This window comes from Talpa occidentalis, unplaced genomic scaffold (assembly GCF_014898055.3).
Source record: "Talpa occidentalis isolate TD23 unplaced genomic scaffold, MPIMG_talOcc4v2.1 talOcc4.9, whole genome shotgun sequence".
Classification (NCBI taxonomy): Eukaryota; Metazoa; Chordata; class Mammalia; order Eulipotyphla; family Talpidae; genus Talpa; species Talpa occidentalis.
The window spans coordinates 106048450-106067612 of NW_023605305.1; the positions used below are offsets into that span (position 1 = coordinate 106048450).

Consider the following 19163-nt stretch of genomic DNA (forward strand, 5'->3'; position numbering starts at 1 on the left):
TCCTCTGAACAGAAGAGAGTGTGATGGTGATGGTCTGACCAGGCTTAGCTGCCTGCTAGCCAGGGGCTTAGTTGGGGACCCGCTGACTCTGCTCCCTTGTCCCATCCAGCTTCTCCCATGCTGCTCATACTCTTCCTCCTCAGCATCAGTGAAGATTAAAAAAAAAAAAAAAAACTTTTAGGGCCTCCCCGGTGGCGCAGCAGTTGAGCGCTGGGTTGCGAAGCTGCCCGCAGTCTCTGCAGCGCCAGTTCAATCCCCGGCTGCTCCCCGGCCACTGGAGGAGGGTCCCACATGGCACGCAGACCTCTCCTGCCGCCCGCTGCTCCCCTCCGCAGTGTACTTCGGTCCTTCTGCCTGCTCTGCTCCCCGCTCTGGCTCTGGTGAATTCTCTCACCCTCCCGCGCTTCTGACTGTACCCAGTGCATGTATAAACAAACAAACAAACAAATAAATAAATAAACATGCCTCTATAAAAATTAAAAAAAAAAAAAACTTTTAAATGGGGCCAGAAGTTCCCATAGACAGGTTGTCTTTGTTTGGGGCAAGAAGATTGGGAGAATTGTTCTCAGAGTCATATTTATCGTAATAACCAAAAAAACCAACCAAACAAACAAAAATCTAGTGAGGCCCGGGAGCTGTTGGAAAAGTGGTGGTGGTTTCCCACCTGCTCCAGAGTTGCTGCCTATGGGCAATGTCCACCTCCACCCCCTCCAGTGCTTGGTGCCAGAGCACTGCTTCTGGGCACTGCAAGTGGCAGCGGGTGGAGGGCATTTTACCACCTGCCACCAGGTTCCCCACTGGGGCCCAGGCTGCGGGCAGAGGCCAGCAGTGATGATGGTTCCCCTATTATGCCACCCCAGAGCATGCAGTCCCTGCTTCAGGTGCAGGGCGGAGCATAGGGCCCCATGGAGCCAGTTCCAGCATTCTGGCTTCTCCAGCTGCAGGCAGTACAGAGGCCTGGGGATTTGGTGCCTGGATGGCAGAATGGACAGATCAGGTGCAAGCTATGAGCCAGTTGGTGCCACGATCCAATCAGCCATAGGACTGAAAACGGTCCAATCAGACTCATAGGCTTAGTCCCTGCTCTTTCCCACAGACTCGGGACTTAACTCCTGTCCTCCCAGGAGACCCTTTGCTGCTGTCTGGGCTCTCCAATAAGCCCTGCCTGATCTGTCACTGACCCTTCATTCCTTCTCCCACAGATCTCTGCAGTCAGAGATGGCAGACACAGAGAACAAAGAGGTGGCCAGGATCACATTTGTCTTTGAGACCATCTGCTCAGTGAACTGTGAGCTCTACTTCATGGTGGTACGTTTGCCTTTCTCTGCCGGCTACAGGGCTTCCCAGGACTATTTGGGGGGTTGGCCCCATCTGCCCCATTGGTGTATCAACACAGACCACACCCACTCCTGGAGCAAATTCACAGAGAAAGGGCCCAGACTGTCCAGCAAGGGCAGTCCAGCATGGGTCTGGCCAGCTGTGATGGAGCTGGGGCTGGCAGCGGTGAGGCCACCCTTTCCCCACACGTCACCAGCCACCGCGCCTTCTCCACTTGTCTGTCTTGGGTTCAGGGCATGAATTCTAGGACCAACACTCCCGTGGAGACGTGGAAAGGTTCCAAAGGCAAACAGTCCTACACTTACATCATTGAGGAGAACGCCACCATGAGCTTCACCTGGGCCTTCCAGAGGACCACTTTCCACGACACAGTAAGTCCTGCCATTCCTCACACTCCCAAGAGAGACCCTCTGAGCCTGGGAAGATGCCCTGCAGTAGCTTAAATCCAAGCGTCAGGGGACCTTAAGGAGTAGGAGAGAGCTGTGGCAGCTGCTGAGGAGCAAGTGGCCTGGTCCAGTTGCCTCCCAGGGAAGAAGATTCTGCCGGCTCCTTAAAGGACCTGCTGCTCCCATCAGCCCTTGGTCTGAGGACATGAGTGATGCCGGGCCCCTGTCATTGTTTTTAATAATAATAGCTCTGGTGTCTTAAGTCACAGTAATGCAAGTTTATGACAGGAAACTTAGAAGATGGAAAGAAGCATCTCTTAAGTCTACTCCCCGTAGGTAACCCATATCTCCCATACAGCCTCTATTTCTCTACAGTTCTTTTTTTCCTTTGATGAGGAAAAGACATATATCTACTACATATTTCCCTTATGACACAAAAGAGTAAGAAATTTATTGTCAGATAAGAAGGACAGGAAAGCCGTCTGAACAGAGAGGGGCCTCAAGGGGGTTGCCTGGGACTATATAATGTTATACGTCATTTAAAATAGGTTAAAATGATATAAAATGCATATAAGGAGCTTCCAGTCATGCACAAAGAGAATAGGGTGCTTCAAGATTATTCCCAAGTATCACAGGATAAAAAAGGTAAGGTAGGTCTTTCTAGAGGATTCAATTGCTGCTGCTGCCTCAGGCTCCCACCTCTCTCCTCCTGCTTCCAGGGCAGAAAGTACACCAGTGACATGGCCAAGATCTACTCCATCAACATCACCAATGTTATGGACGGGGTGGCTTCTTACTGCCGTCCCTGTGCCCTGGAAGCCTCAGATCTGGGCTCCTCCTGCACCTCTTGTCCTGCTGGCTACTACATCGATAGGGATTTGGGGACCTGCCAGTCATGTCCCCCTAACACAATCCTGAAAACCCACCAGCCTTATGGCATCCAAGCCTGCATGCCCTGCGGTCCAGGAACCAAGAGCAACAAGGTACTAGCAATGTGCCATACTCCCTCCCTGGACCCCTCCCGGGCAGCCCAGCCACGGTTGGGGTCTTGAGGGGCTCACACCCAAGCATTCCCCATAGCACACGTCCAGCTCAGAGTCCTGCTGGACACCCCTCCAAGGCTGTGACAGTGGATGGCAAGCTCTTAATTACAGCAGTGAGTGTTCAGGGGCAAGTCTCATCTTAAAGAGATGAGTAAGGGGGACCTATGGCCACCTGGTCCATCTGTGTAGACACCTAAAAGGAGGGCACCGTGGGACCAGGGGTCCTAATTCAGTAACCTCAACCCTGCCTGTTATCATGGGAATCTGCCTCTTTGGGAAGGTAACCCACCTTTTCTGGGACGTATGGTTAATTGGTGCCACTGTCTTCTAGCTCAGTGCTTTCTGCTAAAGTGGGAAAACAGGGCAGTTGCCCCATGTACTGTCTGAGTCTAAGAAAGTGACTGAAACTTGTGGGTGTCATTAATGCTTTTAAATGAAATGGACACATGTTCTGCTGGTCATTCACATGTACCCGGGGTATTATTTGTGCAGTCAGCAAGTATTGCACAGATCAGCTGTTCAATAAGTATAACACATCTACAGACCCTGGGGGCCTCTGAGGGGTTCCTGAGATCTTTGCCACAACCTTCCCCTGGGGCTCCCCCTGCTGCCATGGGAAGGAATGACAGTTGTGTAAGCTTGCTGCTGAGTAGGGGAGCCCAGAGGAGTGAGGAAGGGGTTCATGGGAAATTAAGGCCCGTTTGAAATTTAGTTTCCTACAGAGAACCTAGGAAGGGAGAGGCAGGCTTCAGTGAGTTTTACATGGGGGGCAGGGGAGTCTGCTGCTATCCTGGACCCCCCTTCTTTCAGTTAGTACCTCATCATCTTCTGTTTGAATGGTGAAGAGCTCTCTTGTGTCTTGAGAGGGTTCTATAATCTAGGCATAGGAACATGGCAATAGGATCCAACTGAACCATACTGGAAAATAGTAAGTGTGGGCTTAAATATCCTTATGTGCTATTTGAATGGCAAATATATATAAGCCCCTCACACCCCCTGTTTTTGCTTCTCTTAATGCCTGCCCACCCAATCCTTACTTCCTCTTCTTTCACCCCAATTGGGCTGGACTTGGCTGGGAGGAATAACTGCTTGGTGCGTCTGCAACCTCTTGGGGTCCTGGCTCCTGTCTGAGGAGCCACCTGGCCCTGACCAGTCCTCTTCCCGCCCAGGTCCACTCCCTGTGCTACAACGACTGCACGTTCTCAGTCAGGACGCCCAACAGGAACTTGGACTACAACTTTGTGGCTTTGGCCAACACCATCTCTCTGGCCGGAGGGCCAAGCTTCACTTCCAAAGGGCTGAAATATTTCCATCACTTTACCATCAGCCTCTGTGGAAACGAGGTAAGGGGAGAAGGTGCTGATAGTGTGAGAATTGAAAGGGGACGAGAGTGGCCCAGAGGCCAGGGAGGGATGATGAAGAAAAGACAGAAAGCCTTCGGGGAGTACTGAGGAGGAACAGGGGATCTGACCTGATGATAATTTTCCCTGAGATTTCTTCCCTCTAAAATGCAATCATTTGGATCATAAACATTTGGGAAAATCAAAATGCTTCAAATAAGATGGTGATTTACTCCTGCCTGGCCTTTATTCCTTCAAAATGAGTATATAAAATGTAGGCAGGGACGTGGTGGCTTTTATTTCCCCTCCAAGTAGCAGTCTTCAGCTATCACAGCACTTGGCACTTGCTTTTTGTTTTGCTTTGTTTTTTAAGATTTATTTTATTTATTTATGCATGCAAGAGCTGGGGTGCATGCAAGCCAGAGGAGGGGCGGAGGGGGGGAGTGAAAGGATTTACCAGAGACAGAATGGGGAGCAGAACAGGCAGACTGACTGAAATACACTGCTGAGGGGAGCACCAGGCAAGACAGGAGAGGTCTGCTGGCCATTTGGGTCAGATCCCTGGAGGGGATTGAACTTGCGCTGCAGTGGCTGTGGATTGCTTCATAGTACTGAGACTTAACCCCTTGTGCCACCAGGGAGGCCCCGGCACTTGTTTTCTAGACAGTTTCTGGATAAAATAAACTGTTCTTAGTTCATCTACATGTATCTTTGATGACAGTGCAAAAGAAAGTAAAGGCATCAATGGTGAGGAAAGAATATCACCACCCACCATTTCATGCTACTGCAAATATTTTAGACCCAAAATTCAAAGGCAGAAATATATAGGGCAATCACACCATCACTGCAGGGAGGAAATTACAGACCAACCAGGATCAGCAGTGGGAAGGTTAGTTTCGAATGCTGTAAGATACAGAGCATTGGAGCATATAGCCTGTGACAGTGTGTGGTGGCTCTTCCCTGCCCACTGCAGCGTGCACAAAAGTTGATTTTTTTATATAGATTTGTGTTTATATAAAGTGAAAGGAAATATTTCAGCCCTTTGATTTGCGTTTATAAACTGCTCTGCAGAAGATCAGACATAGATGTCTCTATCTTGTTTTTAAGTCTTTGGAGACGTTACAAAGAGCTTCAGAAGTGACGGTGATCAGTCAGGAATTGAGACTCACCTGAGCCCCATGTAACAAACGTTTCAGTCATTGAGTTGGGAAAGAGATGGAACTGGGGAATTCGGAGAGATTATGTCTTTTTTGTTTCTTTGTTCCTTTATTATTTTTAGAAATACCTGCTGTGTAGTGTCATACTATTTCAATTCAAAGACAAAATAACTCTTTGTTTTACAATAACAAAGGGTTTTTTTCTGTTCTCATGGTATTTATTTCTTACAATCTAGAAAATAGAGAAACCAGATTTCGCAATTTAACTCTATTTGTAGTAAAATTTATGATGCTGAAAATCCTACATTCTATATTTTAAGTCCACTTAAATTTAAAATATTAAATAAATAATTTTTATATTAGCCAACAAATTATGTATTGATGTTCTATAAATTTAACATTTGGGGAGGAACAACAGCTCAACATTTCCTCTATTACAAAGTCTGGAGAAAGAAAGACTCCTACCGGGCCTCCCCGGTGGCGCAGCGGTTGAGCGCTGGGTTGCGAAGCTGCCCGCAGTCTACGCGGCGCCAGTTCCATCCCCGGTTGCTCCCCGGCCACCAGAGGAGGGTCCCACATGGCGCGCAGACCTTCCCTGCCGCCCGCTGCTCCCCTCAGCAGTGTCCTTCGGTCCTTCTGCCCGCTCTGCTCCCCGCTCTGGCTCTGGTGAATTCTCTCACCCTCCCGCGCTTCTGACTGTACCCAGTGCTTGTATAAACAAACAAATAAATAAATAAATCTTTAAAAAAAAAAAGAAAGACTCCTACCACCTTATAGCATTCTCTACAGTGTAGGTTGTTAAAAGACTGGAGGAGAAGCATACTTTCTTCTCTTGATACATTTTTTAAAAACAGGAACATGTTCTAAAATACCCCACCTCAAGGCAGGGAGGGGGCTAGTTATGGGGTCTGTTTTAACCCCTGGGAGTCTCTGTCTAGAAGGTGTTTCAGGGAGAAGTATGGTGGGTTCACAGAACCCAGGGAGACAGAGAGGGAATGTGAACCGGGCCAGATGTGCAACATATCTCATGGGATCAGTTACATACATCAGAGTCTGGAGAAATGACGAGGATAAGGAAGGCCCTTAACTGGGAGACTGGTAGATAAGATTCCAAATCAGCAGCCACCATCACAACCCTGCTCTTTTAGGGCTCCCAGGAGACTCCAAAGAAACAAGACTAGGGACCCCGGCCAGAGTTCCAGAAACTAGGACATCTAGTTTATTTTTAGCTTCTGAAAAAAAAAAAAATCTATTTCGTAATTAGATGTAGGGTGAATCACTCCACTGCAACACACCATTGAAGTGCTGGCATTTTAGAGACTTAAAAACTGTCCCCTGCCCCCTTTGGGGACTTTGTGACCTTGCTTTCCTCCCCACGCCTCCCTGCCAGGGTAAGAAAATGTCCGTGTGCACTGACAATGTCACCGACCTCCGGGTTCCTGATGGTGAGTCGGGTTCCTCCAAATCCATCACAGCCTACGTCTGCCAGGCCGTCATCATTCCCCCGAAGGTGACAGGCTACAAGGCCGGGGTGTCCTCGCAGCCTGTCAGTCTCGCGGATCGACTTATAGGTGAGTGACCCCGTGTGCCAGCCGGGGCAGACGTCTATGTGTGCGAGGAAGAGTAAAACTACCAGGCTCAAGGTAGCTTCAGGTGAGGGGTACCACTTCCTGATCTCTGTTTTCTAGTCCATTCTGCGCTGCCAAGTGCCCCTGGGGGCCTCTGACAAACCTCTGGCTCACCCTTTGATGAGCCATTCAGGGACGTGAAGAGATGAAGGAAGGGTGGATGTTAACAGGTATATTGAAAGAATTGAAGTGGTTGCCAGCTAATGCTACCAGTGAGAACTAATTAGGAGCTCTAATTTGGCAGGGGTGACAACAGATATGATTCTTGATGGAATCACCTCCCCAGCTGAACTTTTCCACCCGGAGTCCATGGGAATACCGGACGTGATCTTCTTTTACAGGTGAAGATGAGAGGCCAGGCTAATGCAAGTGCATCCTAGAACTCCTCCACAATTTCTGCTGTATCCCTCTCTCTCTGGCCATCCTCTGCTTACCAAGCTAGAACATGTATGAGGTCTAGAAGATCTGCCTGGCAAGGAGAGCTAAAGGCTGGGGAATTCCCTGATCCCTGCTTCTTGGGTATTTCTGGGGCAAGTCTGCCCTAGAGGCAGGGAGCAGTAATGACAGTTTTCCCCTCCCATCTAAGAGGTCTCCAGCATTGCTCACTGGCTAGCCTTCTCTAGGCCAGCACGTTTCCTCTTGACCAGTGCTCCCGATCCCTGCTTTCTTTGGGTATAAACAAGGGTGGATGACCTCCCTATGCATCAGGCCAGAGTCCAAGTCCTGAATTTCCCCAGCAAGGGAACCGCTCCAGGTTGATTTCACTTAGTGGCTCTCCAGTGGCACGGATGAGTGACTTGGCCCCCACGGGGGGCTGGCTTTCTTTGCAGGTCCAATGATGTGACCCAGTCCTGCAGTTCTGGGAGATCAACTACTATCCGGGTCAGATGCAGTCCACTGAAGCCTGCCCCTGGAACTCTGTCACTGCCCAGGTAAAAGGCTGTAACCAAGTCTCCCTTCCTTGGATTCATTCCATCAAAAGAGAAAAGAGTCTGCGATCCATTAATGGATTCTTGGGGACACAGGCATGGCTCCAGACTCTTGATCTTCAGATGTGAAGAATTGGGCAAGAGGAAGAGTCAAAACTACCCTCATATCTCAGACCATTTTGGAGGCAGCATTATAGACAGTGGCTGAGAGCTGGGCTGAGGGCCAGACTTGCTAGCTCTGTTAGACATTTCTTGCCTTTTCTAGACTTCTTTCTTTATCTACGAAATGGGGGAAATCATGAATTCCCTCAGGAGGGTGTTATGAGGATTAAATGAGACAATGAGACTTGAGAACTTCTCCTGGGGTCTGGCACGTACTTGCTGTTATTAGGATTAGTAAAGGTTTAGGGACTTCATAACTAAAAGAACCAGTTCCGGGTTTAAGAGTTGAGTATATTAAATGGAGAATTCTGGAACTAATGTGATTACACAGTTATCACCCTTTCCCACCTCCCTTTTCCCATATAATACCAGCTAACTAACATCCCGAGGGATTCTAGTGTCTTGAAGATGATTTAGAAATGTTGCTTCTAATTAGGGGGCACAAGAGGAGCAAGCTGGGCTACGTTGACCCGGCAGGGGTCTGGGAATGCAAAATCATCACTCTTGCCATAAATATCACAATAAAGTACATGACAGGTATCCACGACCTGTGTCCATTCCAGATGTCCACTCCCAGGAAGCTGCATCCAAGTGGCTTTTGCAGAATGTCCCTCAGGCACAGGAGGACAGACGCCTCTGAGTGACCCCTTAGTTGGGGCAGACAGACATGCTCAAGCATTGCACACCACCGATGTCAGCAGAAATAATCTGCAGCGGGTGGGGAACCCAGGAGGGCCTGGAAGGCTTTCATAAGCAGAGAATTTGGCGAGCAAGCCTGTGCTAAGAACCAGTTGGGCAGACCATGGGGCTCACCATTTGGCAAGGAGAGGCTGGGTCAGGCAAGCTGTGAAATGACAGGACTCCACCCAGATCCTGTTCACCGGTCTGTCCAGCGAGTGACTGCTCCCATCTCCTTTTCTGCTCTGCCAGCACGTGCTCCGAAGGGACCTGTGATGGCTGTAACTTTCACTTCCTGTGGGAGAGCATGGCTGCCTGCCCGCTCTGTTCCACAGCCGACTACCACGCCATCGTCAGCAGCTGCGTGGCTGGGATCCAGGTAAGTTTCTCTACTTGTGAGCTTTCAAGGGGAGAAAAGAATGTGGTAGCTGAGTTTTCTGTTTTCCTCCCCAACAGAAGACCACTTATGTATGGCGAGAACCAAAGCAATGTGTGGGCGGCATCTCCCTGCCTGAGCAGAGGGTCTCCATCTGCAAAACCATAGACTTCTGGCTGAAAGTGGGCATCTCCGCAGGCACCTGCACTGCCATCCTGCTCACTGTCTTGACCTGTTACTTTTGGAAAAAGAATCAAAAGTACATGGTGGGGTACTGGAGTTTGGGGGTGGACATGGTTGGATCATTGAGCCAGAAGGAGTATCAATTCATGGGGCTTTTTTTTCTGGAATGGGCCACAGATACCAGCTCTGGTGAGACACCTCTGGAGTCACTGAGGTCCAGTGTACAGCTTCTCCTGACTCTGGAGCAGCTGTGATGCTACGCGGCAGTCTATATGTGACTGATAGTCTCAAAAGCAAAGCAAAGAGTAGCCTTAATCTGTTGTTACTGTTAATGCTAAAAACGACTTTACGATTCTAATATTTCTATTAAGCTTTGAGATAATGAAACAGCTGGCCTTAACCTCACACCAGCCTCACACCATTCTACTGTGTTTCAATTTCCTTCCCCATTGTATGGAAATATCTGCTTATAGATACTGACAGATGTCTGTTTATGGATAGCGGTATCTATCAACAGGTATCTATATTATAAATCTCCTGTTGATAGCCCAACCTCTTCCTCCCCCCAATTCCATGTTTTGGTCTCTCCCACCCCCTGCTTCATAGGCTGGAGTACAAGTACTCCAAGCTGGTGATGAACGCGACCCTCAAGGACTGCGACCTGCCGGCAGCCGACAGCTGTGCCATCATGGAAGGCGAGGACGTGGAGGATGACCTCATCTTTACCAGCAAGAAGTCACTCTTTGGGAAGATCAAATCATTTACCTCCAAGGTAGGGAGCCTGGCCAGTGCAGAGAGGTCAGCCTGGAGGACTGGAGAAGATACCAACCCTAAGACACTGAAGGGCCCCACACTGTTCATGGACCACTGCTCTGCTCCCCACCCTCCATGCTACTCTGTCTCCCACCCTGAAAATCCTGGCTTCTGCATTCTGCATTTCCAAACCAGCGCTCTTTCCCTGGGGCCCAAGGCTGCTCTTGACTGGGGTCCTTCTCTCCCAACCTGCACTCCAGTTGATGGACTATTTGGGCCTTTTAACTTCCAGAAGGCATAGTGAACCATCCATCTTGTAAGAATAGTTCCCTCCTCCCCCTTTTTCTTTAAAAAAGATTTATTTATGTATACAAGAACTGGGGTACAGGCCAGAGATCCGGGGGGTGAGAGGATTCACCAGAGTCAGAGTGGGAACAGAACAGGCAGACTGACTGAAATCCACTGCTGAGGAGAGCAGTGGGCAAGACAGGATAGGTCTGTTATGCCATGTGGGTTGCTCCCTGGCTGGCCGGGGTTCGAACTCGTACTGCAGAGGCTGTGGATAGCTTCCCAGTGCTGTTCTTAAACCCTTGCGCCCTTTTTCTTTTTTTTTCTTTTTTTTTGAGGGAGGGGAAGAGGCGAGGTCCAAAATCAACTTGTGACAGAAGCAAGGCTCTCCTCTGACCAGTGGAGGGTGCTGTACCCCAGATGTCTGGGCCTGGTGCTTTGGGGGCTGAGTCATAGTTAAGTCTGAGCTGTCCGCCACTGAGCAGTTCTGACCTGGGAGAGGCAGCTCTGTGTGGGTGGGTGACTGAGTGAGTCTGAAGCTCATAAATGCAATACAGACAGCGCTGTCCTGGGCATGGGGCCAGCAGAGAGCATCCCAGCAGCTCCTCCAGGGACAACCCTCTACAGTCCCATGCTGCCAGCACCCATACCCCACTGCTGCCCTGAACCAGTTCACCCAAACAGGTGTGGGCCCACAAGGTGGCAAAAGAAGAGAGGACAGGAGGGATGGTGCAGCAAGGAAGCAAGGAGGTGTCCAGGTGGTTGAATCTCATTCTTTGTGCTGACCTGCCTGGGTGACGCCCTAGGCCTCCTGAGATATTGATATGTATACACATACACAACCATTGGGAGAACAGTGCATGCCAGGACCCTAGCATCTCCCTGGAGCTTCTAGAATTCAGCCAACATGCAAAGTGGGGGCTAAAGACTTCTTTCCTCTGATTCACTGAAGGGAGCAAGAAAAATAGGGGATAATTTATATCTGTGTTTCTACAAAACAACTGAAAGCAGGATGCCATAAGGGTTCCTTCTGTCACCTATTTTCCATTTCTCTTCTTTGTTCCCAAAACATACCTCTGTGCAGCAGCCAGCTCCTGTCACCATCTCTCTTTCAGAGGACTCCTGATGGATTTGACTCGGTACCACTGAAGACGTCCTCAGGAGGCCCAGAAATGGACCTGTGAGAGGCACTGCCCTGCCCTGCCTTGCCTCCTCACCTTGGCACCTCACCTTGCAAGACTGTGGCGATTTGGGTGCCAGCTTCCTGCAACACCCACTGCTGGAAAGCTCTTCATTGTGGCCTTATCAGAAGAAGTTTGAATTTCAGATTTTGTTGTTTTTTTTTTATAGAAAGTACCCAAACCCTTCTTTCTGCTTGCCTCAAATCTGCCAAATATACCCACACTTTGTTTGTTACATTACTCCCTTGCTTGCATCTTAATTCCCAAAATGGTCCACTCGCTGGAACCATCGCTTCACCTGCAGCTCTGCAATGAAAACATTTCTCTCTCCTTAAGCACAGAAACTCCTTCCTCCACCCTCTTACTTAAGGGCAGAAGCAACCCAGGGGGTTTCCCTCAGCTCATGATCAATTTGGGGGAGCAATTGGGGAAGTAGGGTGCTGTTCTTCCTCAGTGCTCCATCTGCATGGTAGCCTGGGTTCACCTTCCTGGATGACAGCTCAAACTGAATGGAAAGGATTGTCTGAGGGCAAGGTGAGTAAGGGCTGGGCAGGAACAGACTTGAAAAGCACAAGAAGAAGCAACAAAGAAGGTTTTTTGGGTATTTTTTTTTTAAACTAGGAGCTTCATTCCCTTTTCTTTGCCTCACTGGAGGCAAAGGGAAAAGTTCACTGAGAAAATGCCCAAAGGCCTGGTGGATCTATTCTCCCCTTTATCCCAGAGCCTCACAGCATCTCCCCATGACAGAGAACCAGGTAAGCCCCAGCCCTGGGTATTCCACCCTTATTCTCTATGCACTTTATGCACAAAGATGACAATCCCTGCCAAGGAGGAAGTCTCCAGGCTTGAGTGCCCCTTTCCTAGAGGCTAGGGCCGTGTCACAGAGCAGAGGTATCTTATTTTGAAAGAACACAAGGGGCCCACAGTTTTAATGGGCCATCCTGGGGGAATCCAGCCCGCACTGGGATTAAAGGTGGCCAGGATGTCTGCCTCTCAGTTTAAGTCCCCTGCTTGGCCTCAGAATGGAAATTTCTAGGCTGGCCAAAGAAGGAATCACCTCCCAGGGCCACACCCCAGTGGCAGAACCAGATCAGCCTCCAAGGAGAAAAGACTTGGGAAGTTGAACCAGGTGTTCACCAAACTGGGTCACTTCACACTTTTATGCCCCTTTCTCTTCCTTTTGCCTGTTCTCATTTCATTTGTGTGATTTAAAAAAAAAAAAATACTAAAGAAAAAACTTCTGGTCCTGATTTCTGGCCATCTCCCCTTTTGAAAGGGTGAGTAGAGTAAATATCCACTCTGGCCCTTTTCTCCACTTCTACACTAAATGCAATTGATGAACTTCAAGTTCAGAATGGTAAAGCCAGAACAAGAGTTTACATTCCCTTCTTTCTACTACTGGCAATTCTTCCTCCCTCAAGCTCAAGCTAGAAGTAACCATTCCATGGTCAAGGGCCCAGATGCCCATGGTTTGTGCCAATTTCCTTTTTTGAATGGCTATTTGATGACCAGGTAGTAGGTATAGAGTGGAGATGGCATTTCTAAGTGGCTTGTGTGCTACAAAATGGTTTGCTGACCTAATTCCCCATCGTTGCCCTGGCGGTGGTCTCATCAATGCTGAGAACAAGGGCCCTGCCTGACTTCTGGCCAACAGCAGCAGCACTCAGGCAGACCCTTTGGTTCAACAGATCCAGAACCTTTTCTTTGCACATCCAAATTCTCCCTCCTCTTGAGGAAGTTGGGCTCTCAGAACCTGCGGCCATGTTGGGGTGCTCCCATGGGATGGCTGAGCTCCGGTCGTAAGTTCCTGTGGCCTCAGGATCACTATGGGCTACTGCCCTGCCACCAAATAATTTTCTTTGGTGACAAAGACCACAGAAGGTCTTTGGCCTATTCTGGAGGGCTGTTCTTTATTCTGACATCATGAAATGGGGTGCCTTCAGAGCAACCTTAAACTCCACTGATTTAGTCATAATACCTTTGGGATCTCTCTTTTCCTGCCCCTTAGTGTACTGACTTTGGGAGACCATCCCTGTTACCTGCCACACTCCTAGGTATGCTGTGGGGGTCTCCTGTTGTCCCTCCAGTAACTTAGACACATGTCAGATAATGTCTAACAGTTCTATCACAATATAACGCATACCATACAATTCACTCATTTTAAATGTACAATTCCATGGACTTTAGTATATTCAGAGTTGTGCATCTAACACCACAATCAATCTTAGAACAGACACATGGTAGCTTTTATATGGGATAAAAGCCTTTCATCCTTAAACTAACATTATAAGTTTTGCACAAGCTATTGAGGGAAGGAATATGGGCTCAGGAGAGAAAATGTTTGAATCCCACACTGTCACCTAGAGGCCAGGAACACACAAGTGACGTTCCTCGTGTGGGAATTACCTGTATTTGACTGAGAATACAAATGAAGACTGGGATATATTTAAGGACCAGGATTTCTTAAGCCAATAAGACCTGTTTTTTGTTTTTTTTTTTTTGGTCTGTCTCTACCTTAAAGATAAGACTTACTATATACAACAGAGACTTTGTATTGGATTTTTCAGCTTTCTGTCTCCTCAAGACTGGTTGGATTTCCTTTTTACTGTGTATTCCAAGAGTTTGTAGTTTGTTAGGGAATGGGCATTGCATGTCACATTCTGTGTGTGTGTGTGTGTGTGTGTGTGTGTGTGTGTGTGAGAGAGAGAGAGAGAGAGAAATAAAAACATACCTTTCAAGTTGTTCTTCTTGAATGGGCTCAATGGGTACGTGAGAAATACTGTGTCCTCGAAGCTGAGGAGAAGGAGGATCCCAAGTCTCTAGAATGATAAAGAAAAGAATATACTTTGAGCAACATGGGCCTAGACTTGGAAGCCTCTCACCATCTGTTGTAGAATCAGCCAAAGCCTCGGTTTCCACAATAATAAAATGCATCTATTGTTACCCAAGATCTTGTCTCCCAAGATGCAGTGACGATCCAAAGAGGCAACACATAAAACACCTCACATGTTTGTTTCCTTCCGTTAACTGGGCAGGGTGAGGGGCACCCCAGAACCCCCAAACCTGCCTGCTCTAAATAGGTTCTGCCATCCGCCGCATCAAGACAAAACATGCTCTCGTCAAGAACAGTTGATTCCCTAAAATGAACTGCTACAGCTGGTTGGCTGTGACCCACATCTGCTTTGATTGGGTGTACCTGGATTGTACGAAGTATCGCCCCTACTGACAGGGTAAAGCCCAAACCTTTAAGAAAGTAGGAACCAAAACTCCAAGGAATTTTGCATCTAAATTAAGTGCCGAATCTAAATTCATGCTCACAGCATTGTCCTTGAACCCATTTTATGATATAATGGTATGATACTGTTACAGAGCAACCCCAATATAAAACGGGTTGCCTGGCTGTGGGTCCCCACCCGCACGCTTAAAAGGGACTTATTAATAATACTCCACTGCAGGCACACACAAAAGGTTAATCAAAGGTTTATTTACAAGGGAAGGGAAAATGAGAAAATGTACAACTCAGGGAAAAAATAGGGAAATAAAGTCTTAAATGCTTCGCACCCGATCTGCCGACCTGGAAACCCAATGACACTCTGAGAGCTGGCCAAGAGCAGAGAGCTGGTGGAGAGCCAAAAAGAAACCCCCCAAGGCCCACGTGTCTAGTTTTATACCAAACCTGGCTGCTTCACTCCACTCCACCCTCAGGTTCCAGCAACCTTCCCTTTGGTGGTGATGGGATTTGTCTTTCCCAATGTCCTGATGGCTTTGGTCTGGAGTGGGGGTGGAGTCCACAAAGCCTGTATGGAATTAGCTTAGGACATCCTTTCCCCCTAACAATCCCATTATAACAGATGAAGAAACTGCACCTCCTACAGTATTAGGAACATGATGTACAAGGTCCTTAGCAGCCTGCCCCACCTCTCCCCACATTGCTGATACTCTAACTGTTCAGGGGTGGTGGGGAAAGGATGTCCTAAAGCTAATTTCATACAAGTTTTGTGGACTCCACCCCCACCCCAGGCCAAAGCCAAAGACACTGGGAACTCCAAATCCCATCACCACCAAAGGGAAGGTGGCTGGGACCTGAGGGTGGGGTTAAGCAGCCAGGTTGGGATAAAGCCAGATACGTGGGCTTTGGAGGGGTCCCCCATTTTGGCTCTCTGCCAGCTCGCAGCGTCTGGCCAGCTCTGAGAGTGACTTTGGGTTTCCAGGTTGGCAGATCGGGTAGGACGCATTAAAGACTTTACTTCCCTATTTTCTCCCTGAGTTGTACATTTTCCTTATTTCCTTTTCCCTTGTAAATAAACCTTTTATTAACCTTTTGTGTGTGCCTGTAGTGGAGTATTCATAAGTCCCTTTTAAGCGCGCGGGTGAGGACCCACAGCCAGGCAACCCGTTCAATATCGGGGCTGTCCTACAACATAACCACACAGAACTTATGACTGTCCCCCAGTGATAAGCACCTCCTGCCTTGGCATCTGACTGCATCTATCCCTCCACCTCCCTTACACTGGACAAATCAACCTTCAAAGCCACCCCACTGTGAAACCGTCCCTGGATCACCGATGGGGATACAATAGTGAAGAAACAATTACTTGGGGACATTGCAGTTAATTTACAGGATTCCGACCATACACTGTGCAGTGTTCCAGGGCAGCAGACACGCAGCAAACATGACCGAGCTTGAAGCGAGGGGAGGAAATGTGTGAATGATTTTCAGGGCTCCCCAATCACTGACAGAGAAGAGCGAAACACACTAACAGGTAACCAGGCAAGAAGATCCTAATAACTTGGTCTAACCCTTGAAAAAGACACTTAAGAACCACAGAGCAACAATGACCACTGCAGAGAGAGGATGTATGAAGGGCTGTGTACAAAGAAATTTATTGGTAATATAACCTATGCGAGGAGCTTCTGGAACAGAAACAGCATTTTAGGGCTGACATTAGCAATTCCACATAAAATGTAACTCCTCACAGAGTACAATGTGGTAGAAGTGACTTTTTCCAACAGAGGGAGAGGCCAGATCAAAGTCCCCACCCTCAGCCCATCCTAGAGGCTAGCTCTGACCTAAGCTCTTTTTAAATGATTCTTCCTTGGTTGCCCAAGGGCAGCAACGTCAGCTTCCTTTGTTCCTGTGTCTCTGATCGAAGGGGGCAGGCAGCCTGGAGCTGCCATGGGATTGTCAGTTCTTCCTGAAACCAAATGATAAATGCTATTGTACTGTGGGAACCTAGGAGGATGCCAGACCAATCTGGGGGAGGGGTCAAGAGGGTGCCAGAGGAAGCTTCTGGGAAGAAGGGGAATTAGCCAGTTTGGAGGAACAGGAGAAGGAAAGGAGGTGCAGGTAGAAGGAGCTTGTACAAGGCTCAGAGGCAAGAAAGGGAAGCCACAAATATTTTGTCTGGAGAATGTGAGGTGGGGGGGATATCAAGAGATAAAGGGAACATGGGAGAGAAACTGTTAGGGGGAAAAGGCTGTCCTAAAGCTAATTCCATACAGGCTTTGTGGACTCCACCCCCACCCCAGGCCAAAGCCAAAGACACTGGGAACTCCAAATCCCATCCCCACCCAAGGGAAGGTGGCTGGGACCTGAGGGTGGGGTGAAGCAGCCAAGTGAGTATAAAGACAGACACGTGGGCTTTGGGGGGGGGGTCCCCCATTTTGGCTCCCCGCCAGCTCGCAGCGTCGGGCCAGCTCTGAGAGTGACTTTGGGTTTCCAGGTCAGCAGATCGGATAGGAGGCATTAAAGACTATTTCCCGGGCCTCCCCGGTGGCGCAGCGGTTGAGTGCTGGGTTGCGAAGCTGCCCAAGGCCTCTGCGGCGCCGGTTCGATCCCCTCCCCGGAGGGTCCCACATGGTGCACAGACCTCTCCTGCCGCCCGCTGCTCCCCTCAGCAGTATACTTCGGTCCTTCTGTTATAGGACAGGGAGAGGGTCAGCCCAAGCCCCGCAAACCTGCCTATTCTAAATGGGTTCTGCCATCCGCCGCATCAACACAAAACATAGGAGACTTTAATGGGAAGGAACTTTAATAAAACTAGGAAACAATACAGGTAAGGCAAAGAGTCTAGTTTCTAAATGAAGCACCCAAAGTTACCCGTCCCCTCGTGGGTAAAAGTCCATCCATATGGGATTGGCCCAGAACAAGGCCCCAAAGCCTGCTACAAGTCTAAAGCACCTTCCAGTGGGGACCCACAGAAAAGGGTCACAAACAACTGGACAAGCCCGGAAGGAAAAGAGCAAAATCAACATCAAGATAAAAGCTGCCATTGTCACCTCCCCACGGGTCTCACCCACATCTGTGTCACCTAGTCCACGACCAAAAGACAAGCGCAGTTTCTTCACGTGTCTCTAGGCTCCATGCGCCTCCTCCAGGTCTCCTGGCTCCATGCTGCTTCCTTCCTCAGTCTCTTCTGCAGCTTCTCCTCTTCCTGCTCAGCTCCACCCTCCCTTGGGAGGGGCAGGGAACCTCCCCCTTTCCTGGGGACCACCCTGTTACACTTCTGCCTGCTCTGCTCCCCGCTCTGGCTCTGGTGAATTCTCTCACCCTCCCGCGCTTCTGACTGTACCCAGTGCTTGTATAAATAAATAAATAAATAAATCTTTAAAAAAAAAAAAAAAGACTTTATTTCCCTATTTTCTCCCTGAGTTGTACATTTTCCTTATTTCCTTTTCCCTTGTAAATAAACCTTTTATTAACCTTTTGTGTGTGCCTGTAGTGGAGTATTCATAAGTCCCTTTTAAGAGCGCAGGTGAGGACCCACAGCCAGGCAACCCGTTCAATATCGGGGCTGTCCTATAACAAAACTGGTAAGGGTAAATCAAGGACTCTGCAAGGAGTAATCAAGGGCAATGGGTAATCATGGAGGGCTGCTAGTGATGAAGAACAAGATCAGAAAGACTGGAAAGGAGGCCTCACAAGACTAAAACCTGACTCACACAAGGAGGTAGGGGTCGAGGGGAATAACAGGACCATTAACCCAGCTGTAAGGGTCTTGACCCTTAGGCACCAGTGCCTTATCACAAGGCAGGAGACCCAAGCAGGATCAGATGCTATAGGGAGTGGAGCTCAGGCCTAAGAGTAAAGATAAGGAGATTGGGCCCACCCTGGAATCTCTGGTCCCTTTCTTCTTCTTTTTTTTTAATTTATACAAGCACTGGGTACAATCAGAAGCGTGGGAGGGTGAGAGGATTCACCAGAGACAGAGCGGGGAGCAGAGCATGCAGACTGACGAAGTACACTGCTAAGAGGAGCAGCGGGCGTCAGGAGAGGTCTGTGCACCATGTGGGACCCTCATACGGCCGACGGGGATCGAATTGGTGCTGCAAAGGCTGCAGGCAGCTTCGCAACCCAGCGCTCAACCGCTGCGCCACCAGGGAGGCCCTCTGGTCCCTTTCTAGTTTTGCCTGTTACCCAACAGTGGCAACAAGCAACCACTCCACGGGGGAGTGACCCCTCCCAAAGAGAAAAGGACTATATCAGTGCAGTATCCGCACAGGTTCGGTGCAGCACTCCCACTACCCACCTGTGACTATGCAGGTGCTTCCTTTTACCAACTCTCTCCCTCTGCAGGGCAGCAGCCTCCTGCCTGCCCGTGATCTGTCCCATGCCAGGACTTGTCTTCACTGACCTCCCTCAGCGGAGGCAGCTCTCCTCAAGGCCGCCTGCCTGCAACCATGCAGGCCTCTCTTAGCAAAACCTGTCCCTTTTCTTTTCC

The 19163-nt window shown here is 49.0% G+C and overlaps 1 protein-coding gene and 1 long non-coding RNA gene across 4 annotated transcripts in view; one reads left to right on the forward strand and one right to left on the reverse strand.

Annotated features, from left to right (window-relative positions):
- The window catches only part of ELAPOR1 (endosome-lysosome associated apoptosis and autophagy regulator 1), a 61886-nt gene extending 50211 nt beyond the window's left edge, over positions 1-11675 (forward strand). Inside the window, exons 12-22 of one of the 2 annotated variants that reach the window (XM_037498175.2) lie at positions 1203-1308; positions 1572-1709; positions 2444-2707; positions 3937-4110; positions 6655-6835; positions 7137-7233; positions 7723-7824; positions 8914-9040; positions 9118-9296; positions 9827-9992; positions 11346-11675. In XM_037498175.2, coding sequence (XP_037354072.1) covers positions 1203-1308; positions 1572-1709; positions 2444-2707; positions 3937-4110; positions 6655-6835; positions 7137-7233; positions 7723-7824; positions 8914-9040; positions 9118-9296; positions 9827-9992; positions 11346-11387 — 1576 coding nt within the window. In that variant the 3' untranslated portion in view covers positions 11388-11675. The remainder of the gene's footprint in view (positions 1-1202; positions 1309-1571; positions 1710-2443; positions 2708-3936; positions 4111-6654; positions 6836-7136; positions 7234-7722; positions 7825-8913; positions 9041-9117; positions 9297-9826; positions 9993-11345) is intronic. The other variant, XM_037498174.2, reaches the window with a different exon arrangement.
- The window catches only part of LOC119235102 (uncharacterized), a 67213-nt gene that overhangs the window by 43646 nt on the left and 4404 nt on the right, over positions 1-19163 (reverse strand). For both annotated transcript variants that reach the window (XR_008550435.1, XR_008550434.1), the window contains exon 3: positions 14174-14261. This is a non-coding gene — a long non-coding RNA (uncharacterized LOC119235102). The remainder of the gene's footprint in view (positions 1-14173; positions 14262-19163) is intronic.